The following is a 16,174-nucleotide window of genomic DNA, read 5'->3' on the forward strand; positions in this document are numbered from 1 at the left end:
AACTTTCCTGACCTGAACCCCATAGAGAATCTGTGGGATATTGTGAAGAGAAAGTTGAGAGACACAAGACCCAACACTCTGGATGAGCTTAAGGCCGCTATCGAAGCATCCTGGGCCTCCATAACACCTCAGCAGTGCCACAGGCTGATTGCCTCCATGCCACGCCGCATTGAAGCAGTCATTTCTGCAAAAGGATTCCCGACCAAGTATTGAGTGCATAACTGAACATAATTATTTGAAGGTTGACTTTTTTTGTATTAAAAACACTTTTCTTTTATTGGTCGGATGAAATATGCTAATTTTTTGAGATAGGAATTTTGGGTTTTTATGAGCTGTATGCCAAAATCATCAGTATTAAAACAATAAAAGACCTGAAATATTTCAGTTGGTGTGCAATGAATCTAAAATATATGAAAGTTTAATTTTTATCATTACATTATGGAAAATAATGAACTTTATCACAATATGCTAATTTTTTGAGAAGGACCTGTATATAAAAGAAACAGTTTGATGGTGACATAGTGGCGCAGTGGGTAGTCCCTTTCTGTGTGGAGTTTGCATGTTCTCCCGGTGTCCATGAGGGAGTCCATGTTTCTTCCATGTGCTCCGGTATTTTGGGTCAGTATTTTGTTGCCATGGTTTGTGTTCACTTATTTCCTGGGATAAAAGGGTCATAAATAAAATCTCTCCCTAATCTAGTCGTATCCAATTACCCTGATTGCGTTACGCTTCACCTCTACCGATACAACCCTTCACTGCTGACTGAAGAGCTTTGCAACTGACACACGCCCCCTCCGACACGTGTGCAGTTCCGACTGCATCTTTTCACCTGCTCGAGGTGAGTTCATATGCGGATCAGCCTTGTGCACGGAGAGCTACACCCTGATCAGCATTATTCCCCAACTCTGCGCAGGCGCCATCAATCAGCCAGCAGAGGTCGTAATTGCACCAATTATGAGGAATCCTGGTCTGGCTTACCCACCCTGTAAACAACAGCCAATCGTTGTTCGGGTAGCCGCCAAGCCCAGTCGGATGGCAGAGCTAAGATTCGATATGATGTATTCGAAATCCCAGCTCTGGAGTGCTAGCGTATTTTACCGCTGCGCCACTTGAGGGAACATTTCTTTTTTGATGACAGTGGTATCTTTCCGGATAAAAATGCTCGTCACAAAGCAAGGGTGGTCGCTGAAAAGTTCTGAAGAGTCAAAAACAATGTAAATCGTGTGCTATGGCTTTCACATTCACCAGACTTCAATCTAGTTGAGTACCTGAGGTGTAGGTGTGTGTGTGTGTGTGTGTGTGTGTGTGTGTGTGTGTGTTTGGATAGTGAGGTTGGTGGTTTGAGTGGCAGTAGCATTCTAGTCTGATACTCACTGAATCACACATGCTGGTCCAACATATTTTGAAGTGTTAGGAGAAGGTGGTGTTTGCTTGCATGTAAATGTACTAAATGTATGTGGGCCTCTGTTAAAAAGTCTGAACAGCTCAGACAGGAAGTGAATAAAAAAAAAAAAAAAGCATAAAGCAAATATATTGTACTATTACTTACTTTTTGACTTTGATTTATGTAACTTGCTACTGAGGCCTCAATTTCCTTCGGGATTAATAAAGTATCTATCTATCTATCTATCTATCTATCTATCTATCTATCTATCTATCTATATATGAATATGAACGCGTTGATGAAAATAAACTGATGGAAATTTCCACATTTTCACATCTGTGGCTTTTTTTGAATGAAACCACATTCTGCACTGCTTTCTCTGCAGTGTCAGGATGCCCCCTCCTCCCCTCCCAGTACAGTTCCGCATCCCTCCTCGTTCGCCCCTCCTGCTCTCATGTTTCGCAACAGCACTCACGTTGCACTGCCCGCTCAGAAACGGGGGGGTGAGGTATCAGCCTATCGGTTGCCAGGACTGCTGCGTACATCAGTGGAACTCGGGGGTGCTATTGGCTGCTAGTATGAGAGGGGCTGGGCCTAGATTATGTAAACAACTGAGCACAGAAGAACGCGAGCAGCCAATCAGCACTGGACCAGAAGCCCCAGTGGAATACAGAACAGCAGAGTGAGAAAGAGAGAGATGTTATTTTTATTGTTCTTCTTTTTTTTCTCGTGTGTTTCTTGTTTAATACTGCTTTGGCAATACTGTAACTGAATATGGTCATGCCAATAAAGCTTATTGAACTGATTTGAGAGAGAGCGAGAGAGAGAGAGATGGGCCCATCTGCGAGAGACAAAGAGAAAAGGGGCAACACAGGACCCTCTCTTAAAATGCTGACATACTGCTGATGGTAAAAAAAAAAAAAAAAAAAAAGAGGGGGCAAAAATAGGACAAAGGTACACGCTGTTCCAAACACAAAACACAGAAATCTGCTCTTTTTTGTACACTCTCAAACACGCCATCCACTGAACAACTGCATCAGCATCCTTTCTTATTCCAAAAACAATGCCCTGACAATCACCCAAATATGTACAACGGGACATTTTAAAAGCACTCTAGAAGGTTAAAGACTGACCTGGACGCTGCTGAGCTGATAGTGGTCCACTTCATTAGCGGGTAAGACATCTCTGGAAGGAACGGCCGTGTAGGCAGGACGCGATCCCAGGCTGTCATTTCCCAAATCATGTTCTTTCATCTTCTTTTGCAAACCATAGGAGCGCTTAAATGGCCTCCTTCTCGATTAAACAGACCTATTGGTGTTCCAAAGGAAAAACAAAGAAACAGAGAATCAGTCAGGTCCTGGAAACATAATGCCAATTCATCGCGGGGCCTCGGCCATACTGTCTCAGACAGAGCCAATCATGACTGTTTGTTGATGCCTGACTGGCTGATGGCACTGCTGGATATTAGAACCCTGGATCCTGGTGGTATTGGACTCGCATAATATACCACTGTGCAACCCGTGCAAGACATGCATAATCATGCATTTGAAAGCGGTAATGGTAATATGTATACTGTCTTGAAATATAAATAACAATAATAATGTAGTGCATGTGTCTATGCATTGGCATTGTGGCACTGGTGACAGGTTTAGCTGGCATTAGTGAGTAAAGATAAACTGACGTGCTAATATTTGTTTCTGATATTTGTTTCTGATTACATTTTCCAAATGGTGGTAAGGCCGTGAGACTGCAGTTTTATACACAAGGTGTTTAATCCTGTCATTTAGAAAACAAAAAAAATTAAATATTTCAGTCCTTTGAGATCTAAAGGAAGGACAATGGCTGAAGAATCAGTATAATGATTTTGCTTACAGATCCATTCTGTTTTCCGTCTATTTTACTGTATTTAATGACATCCTCCGAGACCCAATGGCCCCCTTGTAACCAGTGCCAGGGTACAAACACTAGTACAAACAGTTCCCAATTCCTAAAGAAACGTTAAAAGAGCAGTAAACACACTATGGTAGGAATGCAAAAAAACTGAGAAACCAAACTCCACTTCAGTATCTATTAAAGAACTGAACTATCTAATGTACAAACCCATTTTTCAGAAAAGTCTGGACGTTTAAAAACAGAAAAAAAAAATCTGTGATTTGTTAATTCTTTATAGAACTGACAAAAATAAGAAAGAAAAGATTTCCAGTGTTTTTACTGATTATTGTATTTTGTTTTGATGCCATCAACACACTAAAAAGTTTAGACAGGGGCAAAATAAGAATGAAAAACTAATAGAATATTCAGGGTTCAGTGTTTCACAATAAGCAGGTGAACTGGCAACAGGCAAGGGAAGCATGCTTGAATATAGGATCTTTACAAGCAATTATGGGTCGTGGTTCACTACTGTGTGTCAAACTTCAGGAGAGAATTGCCAATCAGTTCAAAAAGTGTTTACACAGACATGACTGGCTATATCTGATGGCGGTTTTGGCCAAAGCCATGTGATGGATTGCTGCCCTATTCAGGGTTGTGGTCAGTGCTTTCAGGTGAAATTAGACCCACCACAACACCGATCAGGATGAAACAGCAAAATGAAATAATTGTACAAATCTGTGACCTTGTACTGGAGGTATGAAACACCGTTCTACCAAATGTTACTCTCCTAGATGGTAGCCGACGAACTCCAAAACTGCCTACAAATGACCCTTGTTCCCTGTTAATGGCGACACCGTCATCCACAAACAGACCACTTCCATTAGGATAGAAACTTTGTATTGATTAGCATTGGGCCGTCATGGTGGTGCAGCCGGTACAGATGATTCCACACAGTGACATGATTCCTAAGGACCTGGTTGAGATCCTAGCTTCTGGTGTTTGGGTAGGCAATATTACCCTATATACTCCAGTTTTCGAAACATCCAAAAGGACAACTGGTGGCTCAAAAATGCCCTAAGATGAGTAAGTGAGTGCTGATGGATTGTTGCCCTGTTAAGGGTGTGTTTCTGTCACCATGTACCCGATTACCCAATGATTGTTTAATGAAAATGGGTAAAAAGGTTCACCACATCAGAGCAGAGCCATAAGACTGTAGGGGGAAAGAATTCAGTCCTGTACCATCCTCTTGGTGTACACACAAATGGATTAATTATAAGGAATGAGACGATTGTCTACAATCAAATTCATCCACCAAATTGACTTACACCCAGCATCATGCAGTACATCAGTTTTTTTATTCATACCCAGTCAGTACATGACAGGTTGAGCATCACTGCTCAGTTATCAATTCATACTCAGATATAGCTTGTGCTTTTAAAACAACCTAGAATTACGTCTTCTATATAATAAATATTATTATTACATATTTATATTCAAATTTACGAAAATAACGAACATGCATTTGAAGGCCTATTTAGTTTATTTCCTTACTGTGGAACGAATACACACGGCTCATCCTGACTTTCAATCCAAAGCTTAATAATTTACTATCACTCAGTTAAATATGTTCACAGTTGGAACTAAGTATCATTTTAATATACATAAAACACCATATTTCTTTAATTTTCCGACACAAAAAACAACATTTAGACCAACTCTACCTGTACGCTTCCTCTCAGGTCTCTTCAGCTCTTGAAAAGCGGTTCGCTCTGCACAAACAAGTCGCTTATATACCTTCCTGACGGCTATGTCTGTTCCAGTGCATGATGGGATATGTATTTCGTTTGACGTAAAGGCAAGCGTTACGTTCCTACTAAAAAACTACAACTCCTACAATCCACTCGTACAGACGATGACAAACGAACAAAAAGACTGTAAACAGGTGGAGCTTGCGTTACATTAACTATTTCGTTTACAGTTTTCTTCTGTACATTTCCATTTAAGTTTACACTACGTGTTTACAGTATTTAGATGTGAGATACTAAACATTTGTGTTTGAACTGTTTGTGAATGTAATTGCTTCTTTCCTTTTTTCTCTGTATATAAACATGTTTAGCAAACCACTGGCAAAATTAAAACTAATAGAAATGTGAAACAAATAAAACCGAGTAAAATCAGTATTTACATCTCATACAGCATTTGTTTGTTTATTAAGATTTTAATGCCATGTTTTACACTTGGGTTACATTCATGACAGGAATGGTAGTTACTCATTACACAAGGTTCATCAGTTCAAAAGTTTGTCAGTCATGGACAATTTTGTATCTTTAATTCACCTCACTTGCATGTCTTTGGACTGTGGGAGGAAACCGGAGCTCCCAGCAGTAAACCCAGCAGGCACAGGGAGAACATGCAAACTCCACACAGAAAGGACCCAGACCGCCCCACAAGGGGATCAAACCCAGGGCCTTCTTGCTGTGAGGCGACAGTGCTACCCACTGTGGCACCCCATAAAGCATTTATTATAGTATTTTGTAGTTGCTGTTTTTTTTTTTTTAAAGATTTTGCAGTAAGTAATATATTTATATATATATTAGTGTACACAATCATAAATGGGCTCATAAAATGCTAGTTTGACTGTATCTGTTAAAAGGAACACTGTAAAACCTGCTTGACTTTTGGCAGTATCACCCATGTCCCAGTAGCTTCTTAATACAAAGCAAACGTGTCAATCTAAGCATCCAGGAATTTTTTTGTATCAGGTTTGCAGAGACGACTATTCTATTTTCTTTTTAAATGGGTACACATGAGAAGTAACCAGAAGCAATTAAAGTTGTGTTCGTTATTACTTAATTAGTAAGATTTCAACTGAACCATAAACCATTGCTTCAGGGATTTAACATCATTCTGCAATAACAGTGAGTATCAATGTTGTGGCTCTAAATTAAATTAGCAATAATATAATAATGACGCACATTTTATTCTGATATAATAGCTTTCTCGAAACCAACCAGTCAGCCCCACAACTCTTCTTAAAAAACTGGACACCCCTGACATGAATAAAGGCTGAACTGAATGTGTATTAGGAGTCAATGCTGATGAATAATTATTCTCTCATACAATGACTACACACAGGCGAGAGCAGAATTCTGTGAGTAAATAAAAGACACTGCCAGACAATACTGTGGCCAATATTTTTATTGTATGTACATACAAAAAAACAGTTAGACACGGGATGGGTACAGCATCTGAAAAACAGGAGAGAGAGGAAGGTTAATTGGTATATTCAAGACAATCATAAAATTCAACTAATGTTTAATTCTGGTCCAACGTATGTATGAGCTCACAAATACGACTCTACAGTCAGTACTGCATTTTTGTCTAATCAATAATTTCATGTCATGATTGGTTATGATACAACAATATAATTCGGGTTAGTTCGGTGGAACACAGGTCTATCAGTGACCTCACTTACACGGTCACAACCGTGTTCTTTTAATCATGTTTGTTGGTCCAAGGTTGTGAAGCAGTAGTAATGGCACGCCTACCAGGTCACAACAAATTTAGTTGGATCAGGACTAACCTTGGGTATGATTTGTATTTCTTATCCTGCTTATCAATTCCGGTTCTTATCAACTCCCCATTACGATTCCAAAATGGCAAAAAAGGTCAAATGTTGAGATACCACAAATACCTTTATCGTTTTAAGTGTTAATGAAACATTCACAAAGTAAATAAACGCACAAACTTGAACTAAGATATTAAACTGTGACGTATCATACAAGTCATCTCTGAGAAAACTAAAAGTCTGTTTTAAACAGCAACAGAAGCAGAATGCTAGAAATAAGTACATTCAGTGCACAACACATAGGTGCCTGCAATCATAAAACAGAAGTCAATAATGTCAAGAACTCACATTTGGGGCAGCTGTAGCCTAGTGGATTAAGTACTGGACTAGTAATCAAAAGATCACTGGTTCAAGCCTGCCCTTTGACAGGTTTTCACTGTTGGGCCCTTGAGCAAGGCCCTTAACCCTCAATTACTTAGACAGTATACCGTCACAGCACTGTAAGTCGCTTTGGATAAAAAGCGTCTGCTAAACACGGAATATAAGTCAATACATAAAACAAACTTTTAATACATAAAGTTTTGCTTTACAAAGCAAAGCCACACTTGACATTTTACTGCAGTCCATTTTGCACATTTTGTCCTGAAGGTAGCCATGCACGCTAGTTCAGGCATGCTGTTGTGTTGCTGTGTGACGTAGTAAGACAGGTCCTGACAGATGTTCATACATCCTTGCAGATAGGTATCCTTTGTTTACATTAATAAGGGGTTATTGCATTTTGGAACTGAAGCACAATTATTACTTAGTTTGTACCCGTTTGCTGTTTTGAAAACGGAGCTAAATTGGAATAGAGTTTCAGTTCCCATCCCTAATCAGGATTGCAGCCTGTTACTGCCACAGTACACATTATAAGTTCTTCCTTTACAAGAAAACTGCAGAAGATTACTTAATGAACTTTTAATCACTGCATCTTTCCGGTGCAAAATCTTCTTCTAATTGATTATTGATAAATGATATAAAACCCAAAATGATATTATCAGGATAATGTTCATCATTTCTACTCGCATGTAGAGTTATCTGGCAATTAATAGAGGATCGAATATTGACATCTCCAACTGATTGGTGCAAAAGGTGCATGGCACCAATCTGGAGCCACATATTGACCGCCTATACCGACAACAAACGAATCACGCCTGCCACCAAAGTGGATGTCAACAGAACCTTATTTCTCTAGTTGCACAGTAAATGTAAAATAGTTGGTACAGTGTAGACCTAACCACACAAAGACAGAGCTTTGTAGTGTGTAAGAATGGGTTTGTGTTGCTTGTTTGACAGTCCAGGAGTATGTGTTGGTGGAGTAAAATAAATTATTAAAAACAAAAAAAAGAGTTGAATCACAATCTGTCACTTGGCTTATGCTCAGTTTTTCTCAACACCCTGTACCAACCAGAGCAGAGTCCTGCATGTTCTGCTTTTTATTGTTTGTGAAACTTTAGCATACAAAAATCTACAACCTCCTTCCTGACAAAAGCTTTGTGTACATCCCCGTTCTGATCATGTTCACCTCTTGCAGAACCCCACAGTTGAAACAGTATCAAGCTTAACCTACCACGCGTACTCTGTGCCCGATGGCCTTGGAAGGCAGGTTGCTGCTGAACTTGGCGCGCACCATGCCGCTGTTGCCGTGAGCACGTGTTACTTTGCCCCAGATGACACGAGTTTTGTTGGGTTTGCCACCAGGAGTTATTGTGGTCCTATGTAGAGAAAACAGTGGAACACGGGTTTAGGTAACAGTCTGTTACTGCCACAGTACACAATAGTAGTTCTTCCTTTACAAGAAAACTTAACAATGAACTTTTAATCACAGGGGAACATGGGTTAAAGTAACACACAAAACAACAAAAGGAATAAGAAGTTGTAAATCTAGCTGTATGTTAAGGCATATTGTTCCATGTTTATTTGTTTATTAGAATTTTAACGTCATGTTTTACATTTTGGTTCCATTCATGACAGACACGGTAGTTTCTCATTACACAAGGTTCTTCAGTTCACAAGTTTAATGTCAAACACAGTCATGGACAATTTAGTGTCTCTAATTCACCTCACTTGCAAGTCTTTGAACTGTGTGAGGAAACTGGAGTTCCAGGAGGAAACCCACGCAGACACGGGGAGAACATGCAAATTCCACACATAAAGGACCCGGACCGCCCCAACTGGGGATCGAACCCAGGACCTTTTTGCAGTGAGGTGCCAGCACTACCCACCGAGCCACCCTGCATATTGTTCCATATATGGATCAAACCATTTTTAGAATTCTGAAAGATTCATGCGTTAAGTCTTACTTGAGTGAATAATGGCATCTACAAAACGATTATATTAAAGAGTACATTGGGTTGATAGCTGTAGCCGTCATTACTTTAGCAACTGGATTAGTCTTTCCATAAAATGTTCAGCTATGTTTTTATTTCTGAGCAGTGTCTTAAGCATATAAACTTCATTTTTACATTTTAATATTTGTGGCTTGTATGTTACATGTTTCAGAACAGGTTTTGAAGAGCTCTATGTGGTAGACTGGAGCTGGTCCATATTTGGTGTTGACGAGCATCAGTTTAGAACTAAAACGGCAGCTACAGGAAACCAGTGACAAGAGAACCGCAGTGGGGTGATGTGTTTCAGACATGAGCTTGATATGGTCGAATCTTTTTGATGCTGTAGAAGAGGAACCAGAAAGATCATGTCATGCTAGCTGCATGAGCAAAGGAGAGGAGCTGGCTATCTAGGGCAACATGATTCTGACCTACATGATTTCGTAGACCATGATTCTGTACAGGTTGTGAGTTCAAAGCCCAACACTGCTTCTGTACCTTTAACTCCTGTTTGTCCAGGCCACATTCAGCCTTGGCTGGAAACACACCGTCTTACTTCTTCTAAATAGTAATTTTACAATCCCCAGCATATGAAGAATTGCAATACAACCATCTTAACATGGACCTCATTCATACACCCTGCAACCAAACAATAAAACCACCTATGCAGCAGCCAAAAAATTAAGGCAACATTATACATGAACTACTTACTTCTTTGCCTTGTAGACGTAGGCACAGCGTTTGCCCAGGTAGAAATCGACCTCGTCGCGGGTGTAAACTCCCTCTACCTTCAGCAGTGCTGTGTGTTCACGCTGGTTCCTCAGCCCACGCTTGTATCCGGCGAAGATCGCCTTGCACCACAATCTTTAACCAGAAGAAATGGCAAGATGCATCAAAACAATAAACTTTAGTATAGATTCTAGTGTCATTAACGAAAGCTCTTAGCCAGATCAAAAACTTAAGTGACAGATTCTCATGCATCCAGAGATTTTGATCGCAGAAACGTGAGTCTCCATAAGAATTCTGATTTTTTTTCTTTCAATTAAGATGTTAAACCAACAACACTCTGGATGTAATGACCTGCGCACACTACATTATACTGTCAAATTTATACACAAATGTATTCATTAATTAGGATTGTAACGTCATGTTTTACACTTTGGTTACATTAATGACAGAAACGGTAGTTACTCATTACACAAGATTCATCAGTTCACAAGTTTAATATCAAACAGTCATGGACAATTCACCTCACTTGCACGTCTTTGGACTATGTGAGGAAACCGGAGCTCCTGAGGCAGAACATGCACACAGAACCCCACACAGAAAGGACCTGGACCGCCCCACCAGGGAATCAAAAGCAGGACCTTCTTGCTGTGAGGCAACAGTGCTACCCACTGAGCCACTGTGCTGCCACACAAGTGACAAATAAGGAATTTATTGTTCTTGCTTTGTTTAAAGTCTAAATTCTTTAGGATATTGCACATCTACATGATAGATCACAGTAAAACACCCCACTCCTAATGCATCAGACAGAACATGCGAGTGGGGTCAACAGCACAACTCAGCACAGGAATCATACCAAAAAAAAAGATGAATTTCTGGACAAATATTAACAATGATTCTAACAGTATAGAATGTGACATTCCCAGTCCCAAGCTTCTGAGAGGAACAGGTGATTTTCTCATGAAATGTTAAACATATAAATTCTAATGTCCACTGGAACTTCAAACAAAATCTATAGACATATAGCAGCACAAAACGTACCTCATAGTAGCAATATGAGTGTCAAATACAGTCATGGACAATTTTGTATCTCTAATTCACCTCACTTGCAAGTCTTTGGACTTTCTAGGAGGAAACCCACGCAGACATGGAGAGAACATGCAAACTCCACACTGATAGGATGAAGACCTGGGCTGCTGACTCCTGTATGCTAAATTTCTAACAACACAGAAAGGACCCGGACCGACCCACCTGGGGATAAAACCCAGGACCTTCTTGCAGTGCAGTGACAGTGCTACCCACTTAGCCCCCGTGCCGTCCTGCATAGTTCCATACATGGATCAAACCATTTTTAGAATTTTAAAAGATTCATGCGTTAAGAAGCCTTACTAGAGTGAATAATGGCATCTACAAAAAATATATATTAAAAAGTACAGTGGGTTGAACTTAGAGTAGAAATATGAGTGTTGTGCAAATGATTTTTTTCTTGATGAAGTAAGCATCCTGTACAGTACAACTTCTGCACTGTGCACCAAATAAAAACTGTGGTATGTCTGAAAGCTGTCAGATGCAATGCCCATATTTGCTCCAAGTATTACTACTGCATTAAACTTATCAAATATATAAAGAAATTGTGGATTACAATAAGCAGATGTTTGTCTTGTTTTTACAGGGTATCTGCAGGTATTGGGAAATTAAATTCAAGACTTTTTAAGACTTTTTAATACCACTCTGAGACAAAAATTAAGACCACTGTCGCAGTAACAAAGCAGCAAAAAGCACACATCAACATTATGTTTACAGACTTTATTGTAAGCATCTGAGTGCTGTATTTTCTGTTTACCCAATATTTAATGATTTAAACTTAAATGAACAGTTTTGTATAAACCAAAACCATTTATACTTTTATTTTGTATAAACCAGAACCGTCTGTACACTGAAAACGGGGTCTCAATTTTCTCAAATTTTTCTAATACATACACTATATTGCCAAAAGTATTCACTCACCCATCTAAATCATTGAATTCAGGTTCTCGCTCGCTCTTTATTATGACTCATTGTGACAGATTAATTCCCTCTACTAATGTGAAGCTGAATGGGTGGATTACAGTCGATAAGAACTGCGCAAAAATAAAAAACACACATAACGGCTCCCAGAGGCGCGACTCGGTTCCTTTCGTTCATTTTAAAGAGCCGTTCAATAGAATCGGATCGTTCGCGAACGACCCATCACTAACACCCACTGTCTCTTCGGGGGACGGGTCACACATGAAAACACACTGCAGGGCTCTAGACTAACTTTTTGCACTGGTGCGCCTAACTTTTTTTCTTAGGTGCACCAGCACAAAAGTTAGGTGCACCCAAATTTTCGACCGCATCGCATTTAACACCGCAGTTTTACAGGTTCACTTTTTTTTTTTAAATCACTGTCCATACAGGCAATATTGACTTGTAAATAACTAACAATCTGGTCAACATGGCCTTGTCTGATGATCTGTTTGCTACTGCCTGCCACTGAAAGGCAGTGGGGAGAGGGGACACTTGGGCAGTGCATTTATCGCGGCATGTAATGTGTTTTATAGATGCATTGGGCTTTTTCAGCCTTTCAATTCGAAATGTATTAGAACCAGTCACAAATATACTATTGCCGGCCATGGTCTTCCCATGCTCTTTACAGTTAATATACTGTAGTAATTATACAGTTAATACAGTTAATTATAGTATTATAGACTAATTATAGCACACTTATAAAAATTATAAAAATAATAATAGAGTAAATGTGTATGTATGTGTGTATATCTATTTATATGTGTGTGTATATTTAAAATTATATGTATATGTTTGTGTGTGTGTTAGAGTGTAATCTTAAATGCAGTGCATTATATTATCGGCTTTACTGGATCTTTTACACAGATTCCCAAAATCGCTTGCGGTGCACTCACTGTGTATTTTGACTACATGTATTCTAATATATTTTGGTCTTTTAGTTATTTTTATATTTTACTTAACGAAAATATTGTCGTGTTTTTACTTTCACTATCGCGGCACTTTACCGCTAGCATTAGCCCCTTGCTACTGTAGAGGGTCGGCTCACCTAGCCGCTGTCCGGTGGGGATGCTGCGGGTCTTTTGCTGTGCGGTGGTGGAGGTGTGGGAATAAAGGCACACGACAGGGTGGAGTCACTTTAACTGTTTAGTCAGGACTTAAGTGAGCGTTACAGCACTTTACACCGCCGAGCTCCAGAACCCGAACTTCCATTCTGGGGACATCCGGCGAGTCTCATATACAAAACTAAACTTACTGCAGAACATCCAAACGCACGTGTATAAACCTGGTGCTGCGTGCTGCATTCTGATTGGCTGAGCTGAATGTCGCTCACATATCACCGCTACAATAATGTCCCGCCCTTCACTATCTCTGATTGGTTTAGACCATGATATTGGCCTAATGTGTGTCTGTTGTTTTTTTTTTCCCTCGGATGCCTGGTCGCACCGGTGCGACCTGAGATTTTTTTTAGTCGCACCATTGAGAAATTTGGTCGCACTCTAGAGCCCTGCACTGGCAGATCGCAGTCACACACTAGCTGTCGGTCGCGAACGAGCTCTTTGAGCCAACTATTTTTTACGTGAACAATGGGAGCCGACTCCCGTCCAACAGCCGTTACTTTATTTCCTTTTCGTAACTTAAAACAAGGCAGAATGTTAGGGTGGTGATCTCTGTGGCACGGACAGGCACTCCACAGGCAGAAGTGGTAAAATTGAAGAGCCGTTTTGAAGCAGAAAGAGCCGGCAACTTCTCAGTGAGCTGAGCCAAATGGCCGAGCCAAAAAGAGCCGGGATTCGCATCACTCTTACACACAGGTGCAAGCAAGGCGCAGGCGGAGCAGTTTTCCTTTTAGGCTCTGCGACTTCTTTAATTTTCTAATAAGTGAACTATTCGGTCAGATAGCTATTTGTGGTGAAAGAAATACTGTTACGATTTCAAGCATTTTCAAGCACTTTACCCAAAATTCCAGCATTTTTAAAACCTGGAAAATACAAAATTAAAATTCAAGCATTTTCAAGGATTTCAAGCACCCGTACAAACCCTGTTATTAAATTCCACTTCCCCATGCCAGCAGTGGCGTTTACCAAGTAATGAGCGTAAGGTTACCTCAAATTAGCGCCCCTCGGAACCATTAAGACTGCCGTTGGTTCCGCTTAGTTCAGTCCGCCGTTTAAACAGTTAAACAATTTGCATACGACATCTGGAAATTACGAAATACAATCCTCGAAAATAAAACCAAAATTATATTTACAGTCTGTGGCATTTTTAAAACCAGATGTGGCAGATGAATTTAAGACTTTTTAAGGATTTGCAGACACCCTGTTCTACTCAGGGGTGTATTAACATTTGCAGACTACACAACCTATACAGCGGGAAGTGGTAGCTCAGCGGTTAAGGTACTGGACTGGTAATCATGAGGTTGCCAGTTCAAGCCCCATCACCACCAATTGCCACTTGGGCCACCAAGCAAGACCCTTAACCATGTATTCAGTCAATACGAAACTGTAAGTCACTTTGGATAAAAGCATCTGCTGAATGCCACAAATGTAAATGTAGTTTGGTGAGCATGGGGTCAGTCCCTGTGCATTCGTCCAAACTAGCGAGCAGTTGAACACTTGGGTGCATGTTAAACGTGCAGGGCAGTTGTAGTTAAAATACTGAACTAGTAATCAAAAGGTCACTGGTTCAAACCCCACCACTGCCAGGTTGCCACTGTTGGGCCCTTGAGCAAGGCCCTTAACCCTCAATTGTTTAGACAGTATACTGTTACAGTACTGTTATTCACTTTGGACAAAAGCATCTGCTAAATGGTGAAAATGTTAATGTACACAGCCTGTCAAATTCTGGGGGTGTGCAGAGATTCATCAACTATAGAAATATAAAATAAACTGACCTTCCGGGCATTTTGATTCTGTACAAACAGGTTCAGGAACCCCTGAAATACACAGAAATATTATCAGATCATTAAAACACAACCAACAAGTAAACTTAGATTCTACATTGTGTTTTATCTGTGTTAATAATAATAACAGGGTATCCAAACAGCAGTATCTAAACTGTAATCTATCACACTTACACAGTGCTATAATAAATAAAGCTCAATTTGTTATACATTTAACCAAAAAAAAGACTAACTGACCAACCAGCCACCCTAAAACTACCACTAACACACTACAGCTACAAGTGCACAAATATTCTGCTTCATTACAACTGCTAAATTTACCAACATTAATGACTTATACTGTTTCATTTACTGCAGTAAATAATAAAATGAAAGTAAATTCGAGTAAATAAAGTAAGTGAATGAAAACGCGCCTCTCGTACAGTAACCGGTTCAGAGCTCTTCACTACACTCACACAATCTACATCACATCTCAACCATCATCTCATCATACACAACAAAACTCATCCATCTATCAACATCAAACATTAAACTCATCTTCTACATGAAAATCAGTCATCATTAGTCTGTATAACACCATAAAAACACTTTATCTCACACACACTGCCGACATTTACCTGCCAGATACGATAACAAAGATGGCGGAAAAGGACAGCCGCACGGAATCCTGGGACACAAATTTGGTCAGTATGGTGTCTAGAACTGCGCCTGACTCAAATTATACGTGAAAGAAGAAAAACAACAAATAATTACAGTAAAACATAGTTCAAATATAACGTTTCATAAGGAATTAAATACTTGTGTTATATATACAATATACCAACACAGAAAATATTAACTCATTGTTTTCTGCACCGCCATGCAGTAATTTTCACTAACCATACCCTCCTGGTAGGGGTTGTGGTGGGTTCTGTGCCACCCAGAACCAATAGGACAGGCTAGCAGTTTAACACAGGTCAGAGGAAAGTTTGAATACCTTGAAGGAACTTACACAGATATAAATAAACATGTTAAAATAACTCATTAGTCTATATAAGAGGATTTAACTGCAGCACCAACACGATGAGCTGCACCACTGTGCCAACCTATAAGTGTTATCATAATAGAATAGAATATACATATTATACATATACAGATGTACAGTAGGGTGGCACGGTGGCTAAGTGGGTAGCACTGTCGCCTCACAGCAAGAAGGTCCTGGGTTCGATCCCCAGGTGGGGCAGCCTGAGTACTTTCTGTGTGGAGTTTCCATGTTCTCCCTGAGTTCGCATGGGTTTCCTCCAGGTGCTCTGGTTTTCTCCCACAGTTAA

At 39.9% G+C, this 16,174-nt stretch overlaps 2 protein-coding genes across 2 annotated transcripts in view; both read right to left on the reverse strand.

Moving 5' to 3' along the window:
* Window positions 1-5,007, reverse strand: part of abcc5 (ATP-binding cassette, sub-family C (CFTR/MRP), member 5) — a 38,311-nt gene extending 33,304 nt beyond the window's left edge. Inside the window, exons 1-2 of the mRNA XM_063005115.1 lie at window positions 4,978-5,007; window positions 2,518-2,692 (exon numbers count right to left, since the gene is read on the reverse strand). Of these exons, the coding sequence (XP_062861185.1) occupies window positions 2,518-2,637 (120 nt within the window). The 5' untranslated portion in view covers window positions 2,638-2,692; window positions 4,978-5,007. The remainder of the gene's footprint in view (window positions 1-2,517; window positions 2,693-4,977) is intronic.
* A 1,431-nt stretch (window positions 5,008-6,438) lies between these two features.
* Window positions 6,439-15,542, reverse strand: rpl35a (ribosomal protein L35a). The gene is made up of 5 exons (XM_063004417.1): window positions 15,482-15,542; window positions 14,856-14,897; window positions 9,902-10,054; window positions 8,434-8,578; window positions 6,439-6,504 (listed from the first exon to the last, which is right to left on the reverse strand). The coding sequence occupies exons 2-5, from the start codon at window positions 14,864-14,866 to the stop codon at window positions 6,481-6,483; spliced, it is 333 nt and encodes a 110-aa protein (XP_062860487.1). The 5' UTR covers window positions 14,867-14,897; window positions 15,482-15,542; the 3' UTR covers window positions 6,439-6,480.
* Window positions 15,543-16,174: the final 632 nt, after the last annotated feature.

This window comes from Trichomycterus rosablanca, chromosome 11 (genome assembly GCF_030014385.1).
Source record: "Trichomycterus rosablanca isolate fTriRos1 chromosome 11, fTriRos1.hap1, whole genome shotgun sequence".
NCBI classification, from domain to species: domain Eukaryota; kingdom Metazoa; phylum Chordata; class Actinopteri; order Siluriformes; family Trichomycteridae; genus Trichomycterus; species Trichomycterus rosablanca.

What these genes read in the sequence shown, in the direction of transcription:
- rpl35a (XM_063004417.1), bottom strand. An exon ending in TACGTCTACAAGGCAAAGAA is followed by an intron (nt 8,579 to 9,901) that starts GTAAGTAGTTCA and finishes TTCTCTACATAG; the next exon opens with GACCACAATAACTCCTGGTG. An exon ending in TCGGGCACAGAGTACGCGTG is followed by an intron (nt 6,505 to 8,433) that starts GTAGGTTAAGCT and finishes CCTGTTTTTCAG; the next exon opens with ATGCTGTACCCATCCCGTGT.